The 26,026-nt window shown below is 37.4% G+C and overlaps 5 protein-coding genes across 6 annotated transcripts; 4 read left to right on the forward strand and 1 right to left on the reverse strand.

The window, feature by feature from the left end:
* The first annotated feature begins 233 nt into the window (after positions 1-233).
* On the forward strand, positions 234-3,771 carry LOC133861720 (receptor-like protein EIX1). Its single transcript, XM_062297519.1, has 5 exons — positions 234-534; positions 1,210-1,559; positions 1,658-1,958; positions 2,043-2,125; positions 2,635-3,771. Exons 1-5 carry the CDS (start codon positions 234-236, stop codon positions 3,769-3,771), a joined length of 2,172 nt encoding a protein of 723 aa, XP_062153503.1.
* A 5,247-nt stretch (positions 3,772-9,018) lies between these two features.
* Positions 9,019-10,917, forward strand: LOC133861729 (receptor-like protein EIX1). Its single transcript, XM_062297529.1, has one exon. It carries the CDS (start codon positions 9,019-9,021, stop codon positions 10,915-10,917), a length of 1,899 nt encoding a protein of 632 aa, XP_062153513.1.
* Positions 10,918-10,920: 3 nt separating this feature from the next.
* Positions 10,921-12,857, forward strand: LOC133861739 (receptor-like protein EIX2). Its single transcript, XM_062297539.1, has 2 exons — positions 10,921-11,970; positions 12,546-12,857. Exons 1-2 carry the CDS (start codon positions 10,921-10,923, stop codon positions 12,855-12,857), a joined length of 1,362 nt encoding a protein of 453 aa, XP_062153523.1.
* On the reverse strand, positions 12,843-19,130 carry LOC133858267 (protein SGT1 homolog). 2 transcript variants are annotated; one of them, XM_062293698.1, is made up of 10 exons: positions 18,869-19,129; positions 17,818-17,884; positions 15,759-15,883; positions 15,416-15,545; positions 15,097-15,193; positions 14,906-14,971; positions 14,650-14,785; positions 13,931-14,016; positions 13,423-13,527; positions 12,843-13,228 (listed from the first exon to the last, which is right to left on the reverse strand). In XM_062293698.1, exons 1-10 carry the CDS (start codon positions 19,029-19,031, stop codon positions 13,121-13,123), a joined length of 1,083 nt encoding a protein of 360 aa, XP_062149682.1. In that variant the 5' UTR covers positions 19,032-19,129; the 3' UTR covers positions 12,843-13,120. The 2 variants fall into 2 exon arrangements, with proteins under 2 accessions (XP_062149682.1, XP_062149683.1); XM_062293699.1 differs by lacking the exons at positions 12,843-13,228; positions 13,423-13,527 and adding an exon at positions 13,629-13,718 and having other exon boundaries at positions 18,869-19,130.
* A 3,691-nt stretch (positions 19,131-22,821) lies between these two features.
* LOC133862673 (pentatricopeptide repeat-containing protein At5g52850, chloroplastic) lies at positions 22,822-25,801 on the forward strand. The gene has a single exon (XM_062298520.1). It carries the CDS (start codon positions 23,038-23,040, stop codon positions 25,687-25,689), a length of 2,652 nt encoding a protein of 883 aa, XP_062154504.1. The 5' UTR covers positions 22,822-23,037; the 3' UTR covers positions 25,690-25,801.
* Positions 25,802-26,026: the final 225 nt, after the last annotated feature.

Genomic DNA, 26,026 nt, shown 5'->3' on the forward strand with positions numbered 1-26,026 from the left:
ATGTATGTATACATATACATATATATATATATATAAATTTTGAAAATGCTTTAACAAAGTCACGGCTGGGACATGCAGCTAGCCAAATTAATAACATTGACTTGAAGAACCTAATTTTATGTTTGTTACGTTAAGCGGAATCCTCATGTCGTTTACTTATATATATGGACTGTGGTCTCATGTTTTGAGGTACCAACTCATTTTTGCAAAATTTCCTCTTTCAATATTGTACTATGGCAACGGTTATGGATAGGAAGACCACTTTTGTGGTGCTCCTTGTGCATTGCTATCTTTCCTTGGCCACTCTAACATGCATGCTTGCATATGCGGGTGGCAATCCAAATGTGCTTTGTAGAAAAGGAGAAAGAGATGCCCTCTTCACCCTCAAAAAGGGTATCATTGATCCTTCCAATCTACTCTCATCTTGGATTGGCCAGGAATGTTGCACGTGGAAAGGAATTGCCTGTGACAACATAACTGGGCATGTCGTCCGCCTAAATCTTAGAAATCCATACCATCCTTATGAAGATATTTGTTAGGGAAATTTCAAAAAAAAAAAAACTTTAAGGGACCCCGGAAGAGCGCAGAATTCAATGGCTATAATAGGGTAAGTCCGAATGGAAGAAGAGGGGGAGTAGAGCATTAAATAAAGGCTTTGATGAGGGAAACACTTCATTAAAAGCTTTGGTCCTGCTAATCAAAGACAACCGCCGCCATCTGGGAAAGCACAAACTGTAACATGAGATGACCATCTGAGACCGCCGAAGGGAATTAATTGAGAAAATATGAGCATCTCAGGATAATAAATAGCAGTACGGATAAACAAAAAGAGAGGGTCATCAACACATAAAAGAGGGAAAAGAAAAAACGGAGTCTCTCTTAGATTCTCTGATCTAAAAAAAAATTCTCTCATTCTCCTCCTCTTTGAGTTCATACTGACTTGACCGTCAGAGGGGGCTTGGCCGGAAACTCCGTCGGTCCTTTTGTCTTGCAGGGTGTAGAGAAAGCTGTTTCAAGGTTTTCCACTCCAATCGGTTCGGATCCGAAGACCAACCAGGAGCTGACACGTGTCACATCCAAAATTTTGCCTCAACAATATTGTAGCTGTTTATGAGTGTAAGCAGTCAATGCTGGGTGGATTGACAAGTTATTCCCTACTGGAATTAAAGCATCTTCACTATTTGGATCTAAGTTTGAATAATTTTTCAGATAATCATTTTCCAAGCTTCTTTGGTTGTCTTCGGAATTTGAGATATCTAAATTTATCAGAGGCGGGTTTCATGGGTACAATTCCTCATCAGCTGGCAAATCTCTCCAACTTGCATACTCTTGACATTCGTCAACGTTTTTACTATATGCCACTGCAAGTTGACAATCTTGAATGGTTATCTCATCTTTCTCTGTTGGAATTCCTCGACATGAGTTATGTCAATCTCAGTAAAGCATCTAATTGGTTACAGGTGATGAACATGCTCCCTTCTCTATCAGAGTTACACTTGTTTCATTGTGGACTTGATAAATATGATCCAATTCCTCATGTTAACTTTTCATCTCTCACTGTGCTCGATCTTTCATACAACTACTTTGTTAATTCAACGTTTGATTGGATTAAAAGTCTTACATATCTCTTGTTACACTTGATTTAAAATACACGAAGATCAAGGTTCCACTACTTGGAGTTGCTGTCCAGAACATGTCTAGTCTTAGAAATCTACTTCTGAGTGGTAACAACTTCTCTTACACAATACCTAAATGGTTATATAATATGACCACTCTTGAAAGACTTTATCTTCCAGGAAATAATATTCAAGGTGTACTTCCTAAAGCTATTGGACGTCTTTCACAACTGATACTTCTTGACCTGTCACAAAATGAACTTGAAGGGAAAATACCAAGATTCTTGGGAAATCTGTGTAATATGCAACATTTAGATTTATCGGAAAACAACCTTGGGGGAGGTTTGTATGACATTTTAGGAAATTCTTCTTCATGCACAACAAAAAATTTAGAACTTTTGGATTTGAGTTGGAATTGACTTTCAGGTACTTTGCCTGATCAACTAAGGGAGCATAAAAAACTCTCTGTTCTTTCACTTGGTGGTAATAAGCTTTCTGGTCCGATTCCCGTAAGTCTTGGATATCTTTCAAATCTTGAAAAGTTAAGCATCTCTTCCAATTCTTTAGAGGGTTTTGTTTCCAAAGAGCATTTTTCCAACCTAACAAAATTGAGATATCTCGATGCTTATTCAAACTTGTTGACTTTGCAAGTAAGCACTAATTGGGTTCCTCCTTTTCAACTTCAAACTTTGTGGTTGGGATCATGGGCATTAGGGCCAAGATTCCCTACATGGCTTCAATCACAAAAAGATCTTCAACGACTAGATTTCTCAAATGCAAGTATTTCAGATGTCATCCCTTCTTGGTTTTGGAGCCTTGTTCCCAATTCCGTTTTATGGATCTTTCTCAAAACCAAATCCGTGGCAGTATTCCAAGTTTATCTTGTGGAGGATCAATCTATCTTGGTTCAAACAACTTTTCTGGCCCTCTCCCCAATGTCTCTTCTGGCATTATGTATTATTTAGATCTTTCCAATAATTCATTCCATGGATCTCTTTCTCCTGTCGTTTGTAAACAGAACGATAGAAGGAGAGGAGATTTGCTTCTAAGTCTTGATTTGTCCAAAAATCTTTTATCCGGAGAATTTCCTGACTGTTGGATGAACTATTCTCAATTAAGGGTGTTAAACTTGGGCAGCAATCACCTAACAGGAAATATACCAAGTTCCATAGGTTCTCTAACTGCACTTCTGGTGTTGTCATTGGACAAAAACAATCTGTCTGGAGATTTACCAGTGTCCTTGCAAAATTGCAAATATCTAATGATTGTAGATTTCAGTGAGAATCATTTGTCTGGCAGCTTATCCAATTGGTTGGGAAATAGTTCAGTTGATCTTAGTGCTCTCGTGCTTCGTTCAAACAAGTTTCATGGCAGTATTCCTCAGGAGATTTGTCACTTCAATTTTCTTCAAATCGTGGACCTTGCAAGTAACAAATTATCAGGACCCATTCCGCGGTGTTTTGGTAATTTGAGTGCCATGGCAGAACAATCCCCTACTAGAACTACAATTGCAAGTGGTTGGGAAGAACCAGTGTTCTTGGTAACAAAGGGAAAAGAGTATGAATATGGAGAGATGCTTTCTCTCGTCACAAGCATGGACCTCTCGAGCAACAATTTAATTGGAGAAATCCCTGAGGAACTTACCGGTCTTTACGGCGTAAGATTCTTGAATTTGTCCAATAATCAACTTTATGGAAAGATTCCTGAGAATATCAGTGCCATGAAATTTTTGGAATCCCTCGATATCTCAATGAATCAACTCACAGGTGTGATACCTCAAAGTATGGGAACTTTAACATTCTTGAGTTATTTGAACTTATCCCACAATAACTTCTCAGGCAGAATTCCATCGGGCACTCAACTTCAAAGCTTTGGCGCACTGAGTTTCATTGGGAACCATGATCTTTGTGGACCTCCACTTACGCCTAGCTGCTCTGGAGATGACACGCCCCTTGAGCCAATACCAAATGTTGACGATGAAGGTGGCGGAGATGGAGATTGGATTGACATGAAGTGGTTTTGTATAAGCGTGCCATTGGGATTCGTAGTGGGGTTCTGGGGTGTAGTCGGTCCATTGGCATTCAACAAGGCTTGGAGATATGCTTTCTTCAAGTATTTGGATGACATCAAGTATAAACTCTTCGGTGGTGTTTGAAAGAGTGAAGAAAAATGGCAAGACCATGCGCTCGCGTATCTAGAAGAACGATGTTTTTACTCAACAAGGCAAATACTATCCTTATTTTGGTTGTTCAGTTGTCCTTTCCATTTTCTGCAAACTCTTTGTTGTGGTCCAGCATTTCCCTATTTTGTTTCTTAGGCAACGGTACTGGGGTGTTTGTTAGGAGTTAGGACCTCTCAAGTCTCACCCCCTCCCCCTGTATCTGGTGGTATTTCTGTATGATTAAGGCTGTGAGTTTATGGATGAATTGATATGAAGTAGTTCTTTATGAGCGCAGCACGGATATTTGTTTAGTTTTGGCAAAATTTTACCGGGGCATGTAAGTGAATTTCTTTTTCCCGGATGACAGAAGAATCAAGCGGTTTGGTAATTCTGAAATGTTTTCCAATTACAAACAGCACATGTAAACCGAAATCCTACCGGATAGCAACAATCAACAAGGCATGTCTCAAAGAGTCTGGTTATTTGTACAAACTAAATGTGGTCACAACTCACAAGCAAGGTGAGCCGGGGCTACAGGGATTCCTAACAATTGGAAATTCCTGGTATTATCTCTGCCCCATCTTACTTGGGCAGGGGTCCGAGAAAAGGGACTCCTCTACCCGAGCAGGAGCACACTCAAGCAAGGAGCTTCCTCTCACAATTCCCATACAATTTTCCATGCCCCATCTTTGGGCAGGAAAGGTAGGGGATCCAAATCCAAGCCAGGGCGGAGCACATAGGATATCACTTCCAGTAAAACCACAGGCACTTGTGGGCATTGATGGACAGAATTGCCACTTACATGTTCACTACCCAAAGTAATCACACAATCTGGATTCGGGAGCTCATTGCTCCCAAGACATGCGTAATCTTGAAAGCAGGGGTAGAAAGATTTAAGCAAACCTAGAATCTCAAAAGTCATTTTGATTCAATTGCAAAAGGGTACGGTTCTGATACCGGAATTATATGAAATGTCAATTTTGGGCACAAGAAAGCGCACAACCAAAAAGATGAAATAAAGCGCAGGGAATGCTTGAGTTTCCTTGCATTCCAGCAGTTAATACTTCAGACATTCATGCAGAACAAGCAACCAGACCAACCAAAGCTTCAAAACGAAAGGACTAAAAAAACATTTATGAAGCAAAATCACACACTCAGTCACAATATGTAGACTCTTAGATCTCCCATTTCTTCATCTCCATACCATCGGGAGGACTTCCCTCCACCTTCTTTGTACCCACTTCTTTCCAGTTTGTGGAGAGCACTGTCCCGTTTGACTCAACCTGTGTAATATTGAAACACACATTACAATGCCGTACACAAAGCAATAAAGACACGGGAAACAAATTCACCAAATGATTTTCAAAATTTACTTAATGACCTTCATATTATCGTCAAGAAAAGCATAACAAAAATATTGGGTTTGGCATTATGAATCAACAAATATTAAACATAAGACAGAGAGTAAAAGTCTTACAAATGATTTTTTCATTGCCCTTCTGGTGTCCTCATCCGCATCTGAGTATATGTTTTGGAAAAATTTGTTTAAAGCTGCATCACCATCAAGCTTTTCATCTTTCTCCTGAAATTGAGAAAAAAACAAATGATGAGTAAAAGTGCACCAAGAAACATGAAGAAGCCCGATGTAAAAAAGATGAAATACACTTTTAGTACCTGAAATTTGGCCCAAGTTAAAATTTAGTAAGTTTCAATTTCGTCTTTGAACCTTTTTTTTGCACTTAAAAGAGCGCAATGTTGTCCTTCAATCCATCAACCATGAACTGCATTACGAAGCAGACAGTTAACCCTGGCACATTAGTCTGATGTCTGCCACGTGCAATTCAATTGGATGAAAAGACCATATTACTCCTCCTTAAATTGTTCAGGGACGAATTTGGAACTTTTTGAATATCAATGAGGAAATTTGAACATTGGAACAATTTCAGGGACAAAAGTGTATTTCAACCTAAAATAAAATAGGTTAGAGGCAAACCTCCTTCTTCACTTCAGCTTCGAGCTTGTCCCAATCTACTCTGTTTGGTTTTGAGGATGGGTAAGTAGGTCTATGAGATCCAGTAACTGCATAATTAATGGCAGGAATCACGCTTATAACTGAGCCAATGTTTTAGCAATTACAATGTTCAAGATAACAAATTTGGTGTAGGTACGCACGTTTGCCTGATCAATTGGGAAAATATCAAAAACTCAATGTTTTTTCACTTCCCGCGTCTATAAGAAATTTGTCTTCATTGAGGAAATTAGATGTCTCTGACAATCAATTAAATGGAAAAATTCCTGAAAGTCTTGGACATGTTTCAAATCTGGAAGAGTTAATCATGTCTTTCAATTTTTTAGAGGGTTAAGTGCATTTTTCCAACCTAACAAAATTGAAAACACTTGAAGCCTCTTCAAACTTGTTGACTTTGCAAGTAAGTTTTAATTGGGTTCCTCCTTTTCAACTTCAAATTTTAAAGATGGAATCATGGACATTAGGGCCACGATTCCCTGCATGGCTTCAATCACAAAAAGATCTTCGACTTTTAGATTTATGTAATGCAAGCATTTTGGATGTCATGCCTTCTTGGCTTAAATTGTTGGACTAGGAGATATCGCGAGTTGCGCGACGAATTAGGAGACGGCGCTTGTGAAGGGCGGGAGTTTGAAGGCAGGGGCGCATCTAGATTTGGTTGGGTCGTTCAAGCATTGTATGAGGGAGTGCAACAACGAGGCAATAAGGAGAGGGAGAGTGTTTGTGGATAACGAGGCTGCATTGGAGGAAGCAGGGGAATTGGTGGGTGCTTTTGAGAGAGGGGTGATTGAGAAGGGAGATATTGCAGCAAATTTGTTGGAGTTGATAAAGGGAGAGAAGGTTAGGAGGAGTAATTCGGGTGAAATAACTGTATTCAAGTCTGTTGGCTCGGCAGTTGTGGACATTCTTGCATCACAACTGGTGTATGAGACTTACAATCATGCTGAACTAGTTCATTAGCATCATCATCATCATCAGAGTTATCTATTTGTTTCTGTCAAATCTACACATTTTCCTCATCCCAAAATTTGTAAAAGTTCTCTGCAAGCATTTATCGGTCAATGGCTCATTCCCTTCACTATATGATTCTTCCCATTACTTTGAATGCATTGTTTCACCATAATTATGACACTGCAGGAAACACTCTGTCATGAATTCACTCCACTGCGTCTGTGCTTCTTCTGTAATTTTACTTCTATGGCATTGGCAAGATAACTAAACTGAAGTGCCATTTCATTTCTTTTACTTTAACTACATTAGAAGAAAATTCTTGGAGAAAGCCATGATGTTGATGACATTAAAAAGACAACCTCCACGGGTATCACAAATTATGATTACAATACACAAATTCTATATGAGTCTTTTGTGTGGCCTCAGGCCCCCAAGAGCAATATTCCCTAAGGAGCTTTGTAAACTCTATTCTCTTCAAATGTCGGACCAGCAAATTAAATAGTAATCCCTTAGTAGAATTCAACAAGAAAAATCAAGCAGACATTTCATATTTGGGAGAAGTAAAAATAAGAGAAGGGGAAGGGAGGGTGTTGTCAAACGGTGTTGTCCCATAAGTAATTGGGATTGTTATCTCAAAAATATGAATGAGAGAGGAAAGTCATTGTGATTATAATATAATAATTAGAAGTTAGAACCCATAGCCAAGGTAGGTGGTGGGTTCGTAATCGGAGCAGGATATTTCTTTGAACCTTTTTTGCATTGACTTCACTTCTAGTCACTCTGTTTGGAATGGTCTGCCTGCAGGGCAGAGTGTAGGCCAAATGATAGTCGTAGCTCATGGGCCATGGCAGCGTTGTTTTGTCTTTTTAACATTTGTAATTTTTTTGGATACAATTAATCTAAACAGTACTTCCTTCCTTCTTGAGTTCTTGTGCAATGGAACGGTATGGAATTCGCAGTGACATGTTATCCAGATCCATGAAACTTTTGAAGGGTCAAAAGTGGGTGAACTGATAAGTGATTATTTACTGGAATTGGAATTGGAAAATCTTAAATAGTTGGACCTAAGTTTAAATGGTTTTAAAAGATAATCATTTTCCAAGTCATACATACATACAGCTCCAAGTGAGGTGGAGAGGATTCTTGTCCCAACTCCAAAGACTTTCAATAGAGGCGGCTATTAAAGAGAAGAGGGCAAGTCTTGGCTGTTTATACTTATTCCATCCCTAGACTTCAAAACAATATTTTATATCTAAAAAAAAAAAATAAAAAAATTATTGGTCGGAATAAAGTATTTATGCATTGACTTCACTTTTCCAAGTCTATGCATAGAAAGTCACGGTTTACATCATTATTAGTGGCCCTGGGTCACTCAATTTGCAATTGAGACCTCTAACTACAAAGACATGTATTTATGCATCGAGACCTTGATATGCATTGACTTCACTTTTCCAAGTCAAGCATATTGGTTAGATAAAGGTTAAAGAAAACATAATCGAAATGCACTAACTTGCATTACTACGCCGTTTTCCTTAAAAAATTATGTCCTCGTTAAAAATAATATACAAAAAATTAAAGTAAATATTTCTCTAAAATGCAATGGGTTCAAAAATCTACTATTATTTAGTTGTGTTTTGCACCAATGAAAACTAATAAACCCGAATACCTTCAGATTTTTTTTTTACTATAGCAAGAGACAAAAACTTGAAATATAAAGTGTAGAAGATATCGGAAAAGAGAACAGATGATGAGAGAAAATTGTTCTATATATTTAATAACTGGAATGCAGGCACTTCTATATTGTGTTGAATATCAGTTATTTAATTTAATAACTGCTAATCTAACCATCATAAACTTTTAATTTAACAGTCATAAACTGATATTTTAATAAATACTAATTCTGACCATCAGATCAAATAACTATCAATGATTATTTAATAATAATCATTAGATCATAATTATTAAATCCGTTAATTTCTATGTGACTCTTTTCATTTAATGCTCTTTTATACATTCCATTTAAAACATTCTTAAAACAAAAAATAAATATATATATTCATATTAATTTTGAAAATGCTTTAACAAAGTCACGGTTGGGACATGCAGCTAGCCAAATTAATAACATTGACTTGAAGAACCTAATTTTATGTTTGTTACGTTAAGCGGAATCCTCACGTCATTTACTTATATATATGGACTGTGGTCTCACGTTTTGAGGTACCAACTCATTTTTGCAAAATTTCCTCTTTCAATATTGTACTATGGCAACGGTTATGGATAGGAAGACCACTTTTGTTGTGCTCCTTGTGCATTGCTATATTTCCTTGGCTACTCTAACATGCATGTTTGCATATGCGGGTGGCAATCCAAATGTGCTTTGCAGAAAAGGAGAAAGAGATGCCCTCTTCACCTTCAAAAAGGGTATCATCGATCCTTCCAATCTACTCTCATCTTGGATTGCCCAGGAGTGTTGCACGTGGAAAGGAATTGGTTGTGACAACATAACTGGGCATGTCGTCCACCTAAATCTCAGAAATCCATATGATTTTTATGCAAGTGATGATTTTGAACAGTCAATGCTGGGTGGGCTGATAAGCGATTCCCTGTTGGAATTAAAGCATCTTCACTATTTGGATCTAAGTTTGAATAATTTTTCAGATAATCATTTTCCAAGCTTCTTTGGTTGTCTTTGGAATTTGAGATATCTAAATTTATCAGATGCGGGTTTCATGGGTACAATTCCTCATCAGCTGGCAAATCTCTCCAACTTGCATACTCTTGACATTCGTCAACGTTTTTACTATATGCCACTGCAAGTTGACAATCTTGAATGGTTATCTCATCTTTCTCTGTTGGAATTCCTCGACATGAGTTATGTCAATCTCAGTAAAGCATCTAATTGGTTACAGGTGATGAACATGCTCCCTTCTCTATCAGAGTTACAATTGTCTTCTTGTGAACTTGATAAATATGATCCAATTCCTTATGTTAACTTTTCATCTCTCACTGTGCTCGATATTTCATACAACTACTTTGTTAATTCAACGTTTGATTGGATTAAAAGTCTTACATCTCTTGTTACACTTGATTTAAAATACACGGAGATCAAGGTTCCACTACTTGGAGTTGCTGTCCAGAACATGTCTAGTCTTAGAAATCTACTTCTGAGTGGTAACAACTTCTCTTACACAATACCTAAATGGTTATATAATATGACCACTCTTGAAAGACTTTATCTTCCAGGAAATAATATTCAAGGTGTACTTCCTAAAGCTATTGGACGTCTTTCACAACTGATACTTCTTGACCTGTCACAAAATGACCTTGAAGGGAAAATACCAAGATTCTTGGGAAATCTGTGTAATATGCAACATTTAGATTTATCGGAAAACAACCTTGGGGGAGGTTTGTATGACATTTTAGGAAATTCTTCTTCATGCACAACAAAAAATTTAGAACTTTTGGATTTGAGTAGGAATCAACTTTCAAGTACTTTGCCTGATCAACTAAGGGAGCATAAAAAACTCTCTGTTCTTTCACTTGGTGGTAATAAGCTTTTTGGTCCAATTCCCGTAAGTCTTGGATATCTTTCAAATCTTGAAAAGTTAAGCATCTCTTCCAATTCTTTAGAGGGTTTTGTTTCCGAAGAGCATTTTTCCAACCTAACAAAATTGAGATATCTCAATGCTTATTCAAACTTGTTGACTTTGCAAGTAAGCACTAATTGGGTTCCTCCTTTTCAACTTCAAACTTTGTGGTTGGGATCATGGGCATTAGGGCCAAGATTCCCTACATGGCTTCAATCACAAAAAGATCTTCAACGACTAGATTTCTCAAATGCAAGTATTTCGGATGTCATCCCTTCTTGGTTTTGGAGCCTTTGTTCCCAATTCCGTTTTATGGATCTTTCTCAAAACCAAATCCGTGGCAGTATTCCAAGTTTATCTTGTGGAGGATCAATCGATCTTGGTTCAAACAACTTTTCTGGCCCTCTCCCCAATGTCTCTTCTGGCATTATGTATTATTTAGATCTTTCCAATAATTCATTCCATGGATCTCTTTCTCCTGTCATTTGTAAACAGAACGATAGAATGAGAGGAGATTTGCTTCTAAGTCTTGATTTGTCCAAAAATCTTTTATCCGGAGAATTTCCTGACTGATGGATGAACTATTCTCAATTAAGGGTGTTAAACTTGGGCAGCAATCACCTAACAGGAAATATACCAAGTTCCATAGGTTCTCTAACTGCACTTCTGGTGTTGTCATTGGACAAAAACAATCTGTCTGGAGATTTACCAGTGTCCTTGCAAAATTGCAAATATCTAATGATTGTAGATTTCAGTGAGAATCATTTGTCTGGCAGCTTATCCAATTGGTTGGGAAATAGTTCAGTTGATCTTAGTGCTCTCGTGCTTCGTTCAAACAAGTTTCATGGCAGTATTCCTCAGGAGATTTGTCACTTCAATTTTCTTCAAATCGTGGACCTTGCAAGTAACAAATTATCAGGACCCATTCCGCGGTGTTTTGGTAATTTGAGTGCCATGGCAGAACAATCCCCTACTAGAACTATAATTGCAAGTGGTTGGGAAGAAACAGTGTTCTTGGTAACAAAGGGAAAAGAGTATGAATATGGAGAGATGCTTTCTCTCGTCATAAGCATGGACCTCTCGAGCAACAATTTAATTGGAGAAATCCCTAAGGAACTTACCGGGCTTTACGGCGTAAGATTTTTGAATTTGTCCAATAATCAACTTCATGGAAAGATTCCTGAGAATATCAGTGCCATGAAATTTTTGGAATCCCTCGATATCTCAATGAATCAACTCAAAGGTGTGATACCTCAAAGTATGGGAACTTTAACATTCTTGAGTTATTTGAACTTATCCCACAATAACTTCTCGGGCAGAATTCCATCGGGCACTCAACTTCAAAGCTTTGGCGCACTGAGTTTCATTGGGAATCGTGATCTTTGTGGACCTCCACTTACACCTAGCTGCTCTGGAGATGACACGCCCCTTAAGCCAATACCAAATGTTGACGATGAAGGTGGCGGGGATGGAGATTGGATTGACATGAAGTGGTTTTGTATAAGCGTGCCATTGGGATTCGTAGTGGGGTTCTGGGGTGTAGTCGGTCCATTGGCATTCAACAGGGCTTGGAGATATGCTTTCTTCAAGTATTTGGATGACATCAAGTATAAACTCTTCGGTGGTGTTTGAAAGAGTGAAGAAAAATGGCCTGACCATGCGCTCGCGTATCTAGAAGAACGATGTTTTTACTCAACAAGGCAATACTATCCTTATTTTGGTTGTTCAGTTGCAAACTCTTTGTTATGGTCCAGCATTTCCCTATTTTGTTTCTTAGGCAACTGTACTGGGGTGTGTGTTAGGAGTTAGGACCTCGCAAGTCTCACCCCCTCCCTCTGTATCTGGTAGTATTTCTGTATGATTAAGGCTGTGAGTTTATGGATGAATTGATATGAAGGAGTTCTTTATGAGCACAGCACGTATATTTGTTTAGTTTTGGTAAAAAAATTTACCGGGACAGAAGAATCAAGCGGTTTAGTAATTCTGAAATGTTTTCCAATTACAAACTGCACATGTAAACCGAAATCCTACCGGATAGCAACAATCTGGTCTAAAACTAATCAACAAGGCATGTCTCAAAGAGTGGTTATTTGTACCAACTAAATGTGGTCGCAACTCACAAGCAAGGTGAGCCGGGGCTACAGGGATTCCTAACAATTGGAAATTCCTGGTATTATCTCTGCCCCATCTTACTTGGGCAGGGGTCCGAGAAAAGAGACTCCTCTACCCGAGCAGGAGCACACTCAAGCAAGGAGCTTCCTCTCACAACTCCCATACAATTTTCCATGCCCCTTCTTTGGGCAGGAAAGGTAGGGGATCCAAATCCAAGCCAGGCCGGAGCACATAGGATATCACTTCCAGTAAAACCACAGGCACTTGTGGGCATTGATGGACAGAATTGCCACTACATGTTCACTACCAAAGTAATCACACAATCTGGATTCGGGAGCTCCTTGCTCCCCAGGACATGCGTAATCTTGAAAGCAGGGGTAGAAAGATTTAAGCAAACCTAGAATCTCAAAAGTCATTTTGATTCAAGAGCAAATGGGTTCTGATACTGGAATTACATGAAGTGTCAATTTTGGGCACAAGAAAGCACACAACCAAAAAGACGAAATAAAGCGAAGGGAATGCTTGAGTTTCCTTGCATTCCAGCAGTTAATACTTCAGACATTCATGCAGAACAAGCAACCAGACCAACCAAAGCTTCAAAACGAAAGGACTAAAAAAACATTTATGGAGCAAAATCACACACTCAATCACAATATTTAGACTCTTAGATCTCCCATTTCTTCATCTCCATACCATCGGGAGGACTTCCCTCCACCTTCTTTGTACCCACTTCTTTCCAGTTTGTGGAGAGCACTGTCCCGTTTGACTCGACCTGTGTAATATTGAAACACACATTACAATGCCGTAAACAAAGTAACAAAGACACGGGAAACAAATTCACCAAATGGTTTTCAAAATTTACTTACTGACCTTCATATCATCGTCAAGAAAAGCATAACAAAAATATTGGGTTTGGCATTATGAATCAACAAATATTAAACATAAGACAGAGAGTAAAAGTCTTACAAATGATTTTTTCATTGCCCTTCTGGTGTCCTCATCCGCATCTGAGTATATGTTTTGGAAAAATTTGTTTAAAGCTGCATCACCATCAAGCTTTTCATCTTTCTCCTGAAATTGAGAAAAAAACAAATGATGAATAAAAGTGCACCAACAAACATGAAGAAGCCCAATGTAAAAAAGATGAAATACACTTTTAGTACCTGAAATTTGGCCCCAGTTAAAATTTAGTAAGTTTCAATTTCGTCTTTGAACCTTTTTTTTGCACTTAAAAGAGCGCAATGTTGTCCATCAACCATGAACTGCAATACGTAGCAGACAGTTAACCATGGCACATTAGTCTGATGTCTGCCACGTGCAATTTAATTGGATGAAAAGACCATATTACTTCTTTTTAAATTGTTCAGGGACGAATTTGGAACTTTTTGAATATCAGTGAGGAAATTTGAACATTGGAAAAATTTCAGGGACAAAAGTGTATTTCAACCCAAAATAATATAGGTTAGAGGCAAACCTCCTTCTTCACTTCAGCTTCGAGCTTGTCCCAATCTACTCTGTTTGGTTTTGAGGATGGGTAAGTAGGTCTTTGAGATCCAGTAACTGCATAATTAATGGCAGGAATCATGCTTATAACTGAGCCAATGTTTTAGCAATTACAATGTTCAAGAAACAAATTTGGTGTAGGTACACACGTTTTCTGATAGCCAGACCCCAGCTGAGCCTAGCTTCTAGCCAGGCTGAGCCGGGCTTTTAACAATTTTCCCTGGTCTCCAGACAGGACAGAAACTCTATACAAGCCCACCCAAGGGCAGGGCCAACTTGGGCTGCCATGCCCATGTATCTAAAGGCAAAAAAGCAAAATTGAGAGGCAACTCGCAGAAAAGCAGCTACAATTTTATAAATGAATGATCATTGTATAGACATGGATGATCAAATCGCTGGATCATCAGCTAGTACCAATTCTAGTTTTTCAGAAATCCAATTCAGGAGCAATCAGAGTATCATGTAGGGTCTAGATGTAATTCAGTTTGGGTTTATGTCACAAAAAAGCAGCTGCACAGTTACTACAATCTTTTATTAAGAACTCATTTTTTCAAATTTCCAATTGGTGTGTGTGTGTGTGTGTGTGAGAGAGAGAGTAAATGAGACTAGTGGAGCAGTCTCAGATGTGGCTCAACTCCCAATCCACATTTGAATACTGCAACAGTATACATTACAGGAATATTAACCTACCTAAGGCATTAACCCTTTGAGGAACTCTACTTTCTTTGCTGAATTCAAGAGACGTCCAGTGTACTGATTCAGCTTTTGCAAGACGGATTTCAACTTTGGTAGATAAAACATCATATCTGCACTTGGAAGTTATTATCTGTTTGCAAACAAACATCAATGCTAAACTTGGCATCCGCAGTATGTAGCATGAAATTCAAATGAAATTCAGTATGGACACTGACAATTATGTATTATTTTTATAAGGTGCATGAAATACCTTTCCAAATAAGCGAGGTTGATAATGATATGCATCCTCACCAGGAACACTAATACTAACACTCAGCTACACAAAACCAATAAAATTTAGAATTCGTTCAATCCAACAGCTTGTACCTAAAATCTAGACAACTGCAAAAACAAAGAGAAAGATGAATAAAGACAAAAAGCATCAAATTTGTTCAGTCGTACTATTTGTTCACCAAACTCAACAGAAACATTTTCAGCTGGTATGCCCTTTGCAAATATAGTCACAACCACTTCCTCTGGCTTCTGGTAGAATTCATGCCTGCACTTTTTTGTCAGTAAATGTATTATTGACGGTTCCAACATCACGTAGGAGTATATAGGGTATTAAACAAACACAACATGAAAATTTGTACAAATGGTAAATTTTGAAGGCTTTTAAAAACCCTGATAACTAAAAGATGCAAATATAGATTTCATTGACTTCTCGATGTACCGAATGATACATCAGATGGAGACCAAGAAAACACAAAGTTGTACCAACCTGTATTTTGGTTTGGCTGATACGATCACCTGTTCAGAAAGGTCATCCACAGGTTGAACAACTTCCATAGGTACAACATTTGTTGGGGTTGTTTTCTCCAATGAGTGGATTGGTATATCACTAGCTTCCTCTGCACAAACATGCGACATTTACAGGTAAGATGATAAGAAGGTCAAGTAGCATAATTACTGATAAATGATCATTTTTCATAAATATTTGTTTCCATCCCAAAAGAAAATTGCATTTCCAATCCAACAGTTAATTAAAATATTTGATAGCGAATAAAGTAAAACAGCTTCACTGATCATTAAAAGATCTAAGGTTATAGCAGGCAATTCCACACCTGCAATGTGCTGATCACATTCTTTGATCAAATTAGTGAATCTTGAATCTCCTGGGGCCAAAGATGCACCTGCTTCCAATGCTGCCTTTGCAGTCTGATATTCCTCAAGCTTGAAGCATGCAGTGCTGTGAAAAGTAATAGCAAAGAAGAATAATCAAAGACCATTCCAAAAGGACAAGCACCATGCATGATAGAGAAGTTGCATGCGAGATCGATAAAAACATGGGAGTATACACACTGGCATCCAAAATAAGCCTTCAAAAAAATATAAAGGGTGAACTAAGTCCTATATTTCATGAAGAAAATACCATGCATGATAGACCTGTATATTCTCTAAGCGCAGAAAAATCCTACCGTTAAAAATTTCACTGGAAATCCCACATATGGCTCATAAGTCATTACTGAACCTAGTCTAGTACCCTATCAAAAAAATATATACAATGAAAACATCATCGCAGTATGCCACACAGGCTCCGACAGAAACTTCAACTTTGCCTTCGGCATTCTTTTTAGAATGGTTTACTTTGAACACCAGGTTTTAGCGCATAAAGTAATAAGCGCACGGAAGTAAATTTCGACTCTAAGAAGAAAATTGAGAGTCCATGCACTATCTCCAACATGGTACTACTACAATTCTTATAAGCATGATTAACTTCTTCTTTTTTTGACAAATAATAATTTATTGAAGAGGAAAAGCAAAGCCCTTGTACATGAGAAGCTAATACCCTAAAAGTGTCTGAAATCTAACTCAAAAGTTAACAATATCTAAACTCTAAAAAGTAAACAAACATGATTAACTAAAAGAATTATTTATATTCCAGCAAGAGTTCTAAAACACAAATTATAGTTGCCCTGTCCCATTTTATTGGTCCTTGCTCTTTTGAATCCAACTTTAAAAGGAACATTAATAATCTTTTTCTTTTCTTTTTTACATTCAAATAAAGGCACTATTTTCTAATAATTCATGTCCTTAATTTATTTCTTGTTATTTTATTCCTTAATTCATTTTATTCAAGATAAAAAAAATATATAGATAAAATCAAAATTTATAGACTACACAGATTTTGTTCGTATGTTATCTGTTATTATCTTCTTCTTCTTCTTCTTTTTAAATTAAAAAAAATATAAAGACCTCTTGTATCCCAGCAAATCAACTTCCTATAATATATTGTATACAAATTGCAACTCCAATCTATGACAAAATATAAGGTGACTTAGGCATAGAGAAAATTTCCTAAAAATAACGGTGGTGGCACTTGCAAGGGCTTGGCTCAAGTGGTGAAGGCTTTAAACTTTGGCGGTTATCCCCATCAGAACTAAGGTTCAAATCCCTTTGGTGCAAACGATTTCCAATAGACCCTAAGGCCAATATTTTGTGAGCTAAGAGAGAACCCTAGCATCTTTATGCTTTCAATTCATAACCTCTCTTAGAGTTTGATTAAACCACTCAAGACCTTAAAACCTTCAAGCCACTAGATTTCCAAGATGCAAGAGGAGACTCGATAGAAGAATTGGCCAGAAGTTCTCGAGATACAGTGGTAGGAGATAAACAAGTCGTTTGTTGGGGTGCACATTGGGTGTAATTTAATTCTTCTATAATTGATGAGTTTCCTGAGTTTGATTGTCCGGAATGGTTTACTTTTGAAAGATTCTTTAAAATGGTTCCACTTTATCACCAAAATTGATGTGTTTGATATTGTTTTGCTTAATTTTGGTGATTGTACGTGTGTTGCAAAATTTTAATTTATTGAGTTTGCTAAAGAACACCTATTCACCCCCTCTAGGTGTTGTTCGGAGTCGTTGGGCGAATTTCATACATGATTAGTATTTTTTGTAAGTACCAAGTCTACATGATTAGTATAACTATTTTTCTACCTTCTCAGTTAAAAGAATGGCAAGGTTCAAAATATAGATATGTGCCACAATTTTTTTTCCAATAAAAAAGTTGGTCCTTGTATTCACCATACATCTCTCCAGAATCCCGAAATTCAAATGAAGCTAGACACATAATTAGACACAACAATGCATACTGTCTACACATCTGCTGCATTGTACTCACCCTTTTCGCAAGTATGCTTTTGCCGAAGGGCCCAACTCAATTGCTCTGGTTGCATCAGCAACAGCCTCTGCCAAAAGTAAGAAGGCATTAACCAACAAATTTTACGAACCATTCCCAGAACTAAAAGTCAGCAAGTCAACAAAAACATCATTAAAGAGAAATATATTTTTCATTGTGTGGATGTCTTCGTCTTTGTTTATCGATGTTATAATGCAAAAAAACACAAAACATAATACAAGAGAACAATAAAGAGAAACAGATACACAGACATAATGAGTAGAGAAAGCAACAACAGAGAGATAGGGCTGTAAGCAAGCTGATTTGAGCTTAGCAGTAAATTCTTCAACCGTTGTTCATTACTTCTACCAACAACCTTAAACAAGTATTTAACAAACCAATCTCGAGTCAAGCTCAAGGAGTTCGTTTTTTCCAAGAATAACCTAGCTCAGCAGAACTATTTTTTGTTCAACCAGGGTTTACCACTTTTACAATCAAGCCAATCAAGTATTTTGGTTATCCAAGAATAAAAAATTAAAATGAACCAAGGAGCATGTTATTCAAGCTCGATTCCTCTATCTTTCAACCCCACTAGTAAATTGTTTGAATGACACCTTATCGAGCCAGACTCGTTTAGCTTGTTTTCAAGCTGCAACCCTAGAGAGGCGGAAGGGTTGTGTCCTGGAAACCACAACCTCGAGCATCCACTCTGTGTATGTAAAACGATTAAAGCCTAAAACTAGGACTTAAAAGTTATACAAAATCCATTACATCGTTATGTGTGTTAGGCCATATGCGATACTAACTAAATTCTGGGGAGAAAAATCGAATTTAAATGCACGCCACTGAAATTAAGAATACAAGTTAACCACAATATAAGAACCAAAAAAAAAAAAAAAAAAAATCAAAGAAGAAATTTGGCCAATTATTTTTTATTTTTATTTTCCTTCTGTTTTCTCCGGAGCCAGACAAAAAGGGGGTAACCAACGGTCCAACACCATTGCGCTCAATGAAGCCTCAGGGTAACCTCTAAAAGAAATAGCTATAAGAGTACCAGTGAAATTCTCGAGTTTGAGGTTGGCCTGGGCACGGTCGGCGTAGAGCTCGGCGTGATTAGGGTTGAGAGCGATGGCCTGCGTGTAGAGATCCACGGCCAGCTCGAAGTGGTCGTCGATGAAGGCCTCCTTCGCCTTGGTTTCGAGATCCGAAGACGCCATGGTTGCTCGCTCTCGTGCGCACCCACACAGAAAAGAGAGAGAGAGAATTGGAATTTGGAGACTGATCGGAGAGTTGTGAGGGGGAGAATAATGATTGACTTGTTCAAGTCTACGTGCTTTCCTAATATAATTACCCAAAAAAAATTAAATTTATTTGTAATGTATTAGTAAAAAGTTGAATTTCCTTTTTTTTTTTTAAGGATAATTGCAACGTTGGTCCATGTGGTATATCATAATTATTTTTTGAGAAATGATCCTTATACTCATTTTTCACAACAGTCCCACAACAAGCTGACGTGGCTGGTAATATTTTATTATTTTTTTGTTTTGTTTTCATTTCTTTTTGTAAAAAAATAATAAAATATTACCAGCCACGTCAGCTTATTGTGGGGCTGTTGTGAGAAATGAGTGTAGGGATCATTTCTCTTATTTTTCACTCCCTATGGTTTAAAAAGTTCATGGGAGATCCTTCTGATATGCAATAATTACAAATCGATTCTTGAAGTCAAATTCTGTTAAAATTTTTAACAGATTCCGTCAAATGCCACATCAACGCCACGAGTCGTCATCTTATTGGTGACACGTGGCGCTGACATGTCTAATCTTAATAAAATAATATAAATTTATTAAAAATTAAATAAAAAATACTTTTTTAAAAAAAAAAACAAAAAACAAAAAAAACAAAAAAAACAAAAATGGGGAAAGGGGGTGGTCCAGTGGCCGCGGGTGGCGTGCGGCCACCCCCAGGCCATCGGGCCACCCCCGGCCACTGGGGGTGGCCTTCGGGCCACCCCTGGCCACCCTCTGCAGCCACTAGGAGTGGCGCGCGGCCACCCCTTCATCTTTTTTTTTTTGAATTTTTTTTTTATAAAAAAATAAGTATTTTTATTTATTTTTTAATAAATTTATATTTTTTTATTACGGTAGACATGTGTTGCCATCTTATTGGCGACACGTGGCATTTGACGGAATCTGTTAAAAATTTTAACAGAATTTGATGCCAGGAATCGATTTGTAATTATTACATATCACGAGGACCTCCCATGAACTTTTTAAATCATAGGGAGTGAAAAATAATTATGGTATACTACAGGGACCAACGGTGCAATAATCAATTTCTTTTTTCCCTCTGAAGTTAGGGTCAACTTGGTCTTTTCCTTTTTTAAATCTATTATAAATTAGGGATAATTGCACCGTTGGTCCCTGTGGTATACCATAATTATTTTTCACTCCCTATGGTTTAAAAAGTTCATTGAAAGTCCTCGTGATATGCAATAATTACAAATCGATCCATGGCATCAAATTCTGTTAAAATTTTTAACAGATTCCGTCAAATGCCACGTCAGCGACACGTGTCGCCATAAGATGGCGACATGCGTCCACCGTAATAAAAAAAAAATAAAAATTTATTAAAAAAAATAAAAATACTTTTTTAAAAAAATAAAAATACTTTTTTAAAAAAATAAAATAAAATAAAAATTCAAAAAAAAAAAGCTGAAGGGGCCGGCCACCCCCAATGGCCGCAGGGGGTGGCGCGCGGCCACCCCTAGTGGTCGGGGGTGGCACGGAGCCACCCCAGTGGCCTGGGGGTGGCCGGCTCCTTCAGCTTTTTTTTTTTTTTTTTTTTTTTTTTTTTTTTTTTTAAAGAATAAGTATTTTTATTTATTTTTTAATAAATTTATATAATTTTATTACGGTGGACACGTGTCGCCATCTTATTGGCGACACGTGTCGTTGATGTGGCATTTGACGGAATCTGTTAAAAATTTTAACAGAATTTGACGCAAGGGATCAATTTGTAATTATTGCATATCATGACTATTCACGAGGACCTCCTATGAACTTTTTAAACCATAGAGAGTAAAAAATAATTATGGTATACCGTAGGGACCAACGGTGCAATTATCCCTATTAAGTATGAAAAGAATGACAAATTGCTTAAAAAAAAATTGGAGCTAATGTATTTTGTTTTTTAGAAATGCTATTTTGCATAATTGCATTCTCTCATTAATTCTTTCTTAATACACTTTGCTGGTGTGAAGATTGAAAAAAATCACAAGAGATATGTTAGCTGCACAATTATTTTGCACAACAATGTTAATGTATCTAGCATTTTTATTTTTTTTAAAAAAAATGTTGAACACATCAATATTGTTGTGTAATTATTGTGTAAGAGTTGTGCAACTAACATATCTTAATTTACAAATCACTTAGAATGGTGCGATTAGCAATTTTTTTTTTTAATGATAAGCGAGAGTAGTTAATAACCTCTAACTGCCTATATATATATATATATATGTATATATATATATATTGTGTATATTTTAGAGCAAAGATCTTTTTTTTTTCAGGTAAGTTTGATAGCAAATACTTGAAAAGAAACCTTCAATTTATTTTTAAAAAAAGATGTTAAAAGCTATCTAAAATATGCTTTGAATTTGAAAGAGAGATTCAATGAGGTTCAAAACATTAAAATAGGCTCATATATATGATAAGTTGTTATGAGACGTGGTTATGAGTTTCAATAACCGTTAATCGTAGAAGGTGTAACCGTGTTAAAGTCGATAAACATTAACCATAGCCGTTTGTACTCCATATGAAAATGCAAAATAACAATACTTCTTGTTTTTAGTAATATAGTAGCAGTTAACCATTGAATTACAACATAGTCCTCTAAAGCTGGGGCTCAAAAGTTAGGGTTCTATTTGTTAATTTGTTTTGAGATATTTTTTTGTTTATTATTTGAAAAAAATTATTATGATGTCATATAAAAGTAAAAAATTAATTTTTTTGAGTGTTTTAAATTATTTATTAATATTTTTATTTTAATAACAGAAAATAAAAGATTGAAAACAAAACCGAGCCCATCTTTTGCTTCTTTTCTAGAAGTCTCTTAAAAGTCATTGCGGTATACTTGCCGTGGACAGTGAAGTTGCGAACAATTTCCAGGAAAGCCCATTTCATACTTCTAATATTCCATGACAAATGCACCTAGAAGCTTCCACCAAGCATCCATGATGCATCATCAACATTCACCATTTAAAAAAAAAAAAAAAAAAACCTTTACATCATGAACCTATAAAAATAATTTTATTTATTTTTTAATTGCATATAAAGGTCATTCGCGGAATCATCTAGAATTAATATTTAATAAACTGTTGAGTCCCTTTAGTTATTTGGAATTTGACACAATGAAATTGTGACATGCATTTATAGATAGCTCTTGTGGCCTTGTGTAACATATACAGAGGCCTATGAAGAGGTCGATCTCGCGTGAGTTTAGATAAAGGCTAAAAATCACATATCTATTGTATTGTAGATGTGGTAGGATTTAGTAATTTTTAATTTTTTTTAATAAAGGCTAATCTAAGGATTATTAGATCTTACACAAAAGCACAGTAAAATAGTTAGTAGAATAATAGCGTAATTTCTAACATTACTTATTTAAAAAATGCTAGATATAAGTTATTTTTCGTAGGTTGGGTTTGCCTCATTGTCCAAAGTATTGTATCTAAATTCTGTCAAATAATTCTGTTTTTTTTTTTTTTTTTCATAGAAGGGCTATTGACCCATGAGTATATATGCATGGGTGGATATTACTGATAACAGCTGTCCGCCAATTTAATATTATATTTTACATGTTATATATCTCATTCTATTATTGTTTATATATTTGTATTTAATTAACTATTAAATAATAGTTTATATAAGTCTTTAAGCATAACTTCCACTTGATAACTTTAGACCTAGTAAACTCCTTTGGTAACGCTTCTATAAGGTACCGTACGAACCCCAGACATTTTGTTAAGTCGACAATTCTTTCGCCACTACAATTACGATAGCTCCCATTTCTAGCGTATTGTTCTCTCATCTTTGCTACTCCTTACTCATAAATTTCTCACTTTTTTTTCGTATCACTATATTTACGCTCACTTCCGTACAAATTTGCAACTGATTGCTGTGATGTCACCATCAAAACGAGGCTCTTCCTGAGAGCAAGGAAGAAATGCTGTGTAAACCGGTCACCAAGACCTTTAACGGAAATTACTCATACCGTTTCCAAGAAATTTGTATTGGGGTTGTTTCATTATGCAACTCGAAGTCTTTGAAAGAGGGTGTGTGTGTTCATAGCCCAATAATCAAACTGGGTCTTCAAGATAACTTCTATTTGAACAACAACTTGTTATCTCTCTATGCCAAATGCTTTGGAGTGGACCATGCACGCCACTTCTTCGACGAAATGCCTTACAAGGATGTTGTATCCTGGACTGGGATACTCTCTGCTTATGTCAGAAATGAAAACCACGAGCAAGCACTTGGGTTGTTCGGTTCAATGATTAGTTTTGGTCAGTACCCGAATGAGTTCACGCTGTCAAGTGTCTTAAGGTCATGTACTGCTATAGGGGAGTTTGAATGTGGAAGTCGTATTCAGGCCTATATGATAAAGAATGGGTTTGATTCGAATCTGGTTTTGGCAAGTGCTTTGATTGGCTTGTACTCCAAATGCGGTTTTATTGAAGAAGCATATGCAGAGTTTGCATATATGGGTGGCGGTGATACTGTTTCTTGGACAACGATGATATCTTCGTTGGTCCAAGCTCAGAAATGGAGTCAGGCCTTACAACTTTATATCAATATGGTTAAGGCAGGTGTACTTCCGAATGAGTTCACTTTCGTGAAGCTTCTTTCTGCATCCAGTGCTCTTGGTTTGAGTTGTGGCAAGTTAGTTCATGCCCACATGATATTGCTAGGAATTGAGCTAAATGTGATTTTGAAGACAGCTCTTGTTGATATGTACTCAAAGTGCCAGAGAATGGAAGATGCTGTCAAGGCCTTAAATCAGACACCTGAACGTGATGTGTTCCTATGGACTGCTATTATATCTGGTTTCATTCGAAATATGAAGGTCAGGAAGGCCATTGCTGCATTACAGGAGATGGAGATGTCTGGATCTGTACCTAATAATTTTACTTATTCAACCATACTAAACGCTTGCTCGTCAATTTTATCACTGGAATTGGGGAAACAGGTCCACTCACGGGTGATTATGGCCGGCTTGAAGGATGATATTTATGTTGGAAATGCATTAGTTGATATGTATATGAAATGTTCCAACCTCATAGATGATGCTTTGAGAGTGTTTAGAGTGATGACCTCACAAAATGTCATCACTTGGACTTCTCTGATTGCTGGTTTTGCTGAACATGGTTTTGCACAAGATTCTTTCCAGTCTTTTGAGGAGATGAAAGCAGTGGGGTTGAAACCAAATTCATTTACTCTCTCTAGCATGCTTGCTACTTGCAGTACAATAAAATCTCATTGTCAAACAACAAAGCTCCATGGATACATAATTAAAACTAAAGCAGACCGTGATTCAGCTGTGGGGAATGCTCTTGTAGATGCTTATGCTGGATTGGGGATGGTGGATGAAGCGTGGTGTGTGATTAGAAACTTGAGTCACAGAGATGCCATCACATACACGAGTTTAGCCTCAAGAATAAATCAGATGGGCCATCATGACAGGGCATTAAACATCATCAGGCACATGAACAATGATGATGTTAAGATGGATGGATTTAGCCTGGCCTGCTTCTTATCTGCATCGGCAGGTTTGGGATCAATGGGAGCCGGGAAGCAACTACACTGTTTTTCCGTGAAATCTGGCTTAGGCTCCTTGCTTTCAGTCTCAAATAGCCTAGTTGACTTGTATGGAAAATGCGGCTGCATACATGATGCACATAGAGCTTTTAGGGAAATAAATGTGCCAGATGTTGCGTCATGGAATGGGTTGATATCTGGATTGGCATCAAATGGTTATATCTCCTCCGCTCTCTCTGCCTTCGAAGATATGCGTTTAGCCGGAGTCAAACCCGATTCAGTTACATTCTTGTTAGTGCTTTTTGCTTGCAGTCATGGTGGTTTAGTGGGCTTGGGTCTTGAGCATTTTCATTCTATGGGAGATACACATGATATAGCACCACAATTGGACCACTATGTTTGCTTAATTGATCTTCTTGGCCGAGCTGGCCGGCTAGAGGAGGCGACAGGAGTGATGAAGACCATGCCTTTCAGGCCAGATGCTTTGATATACAAAACATTATTGAGTGCCTCCAAATTACATGGGAATGTACCTCTTGGGGAAGATATGGCAAGGCAAGGTCTCAATCTTGACCCATCTGACCCAGCTTTCTATATGCTGCTTGCAAACTTGTATGATAGATCAGGCCGGTCTGACTTAGGTGAGAAAACTCGCAGGCTGATGAGTGAGAGAGGTTTGACGAAGAGTCCTTGCCAAAGCTGGATGGAGATAAGAAACCAGGTTCATCTCTTCACTGCAGGGGACAGTTCGCATCCACAGATAAACGAAATTAATGAGGAAATAGGATCACTTATAACTGACTTTAAGCGTAGGGGATATATATATCGAGACAATGGAGATACAGCTTATCACAGTGAGAAGCTAGCTGTTGCGTTCGCTCTTCTTAGTACACCATCTAAGACTCCAATACTTATAGTCAAGAAATTACGTATTTGTATGGATTGCCATAACTTTGTAATGCTTGTAACACAAGTGGTTGATAGGGAAATTATTGTAAGGGAAGGGAACCGAGTCCATTCCTTCAGGAAGGGTGACTGCTCATGCAGAGGCAACTCGTAGTTGTCATCAGGGGAGGAAACTTTTCTTGACTTTCTTGTTTATGTCGTGATCAGGAATTTCTTTTGAGGAAAAAGATTATGGTTTGGCAATGGAGTACTGTTTCCTGACAAAAGCTCGTTTCGTTTATCCCTGACATTGTTTGAGCCTGATTATCACATTCTGCTGGAAGTGATTCTCACATTCTGTGGCGTTTTGGGCAGGTAAGTAGCAAGCGAAACTCGGTGAAGTTATTCACGGTTCACTTCTACAAAGCCAACGAGCTTGGTGACACCATGGACGTTTTCAAAAATAACTTGTGCAGTTGTGCGGGAACGTACTTCTCTAATTAACTTCATTG

This window comes from Alnus glutinosa, chromosome 1, assembly GCF_958979055.1.
Source record: "Alnus glutinosa chromosome 1, dhAlnGlut1.1, whole genome shotgun sequence".
Taxonomy (NCBI): domain Eukaryota; kingdom Viridiplantae; phylum Streptophyta; class Magnoliopsida; order Fagales; family Betulaceae; genus Alnus; species Alnus glutinosa.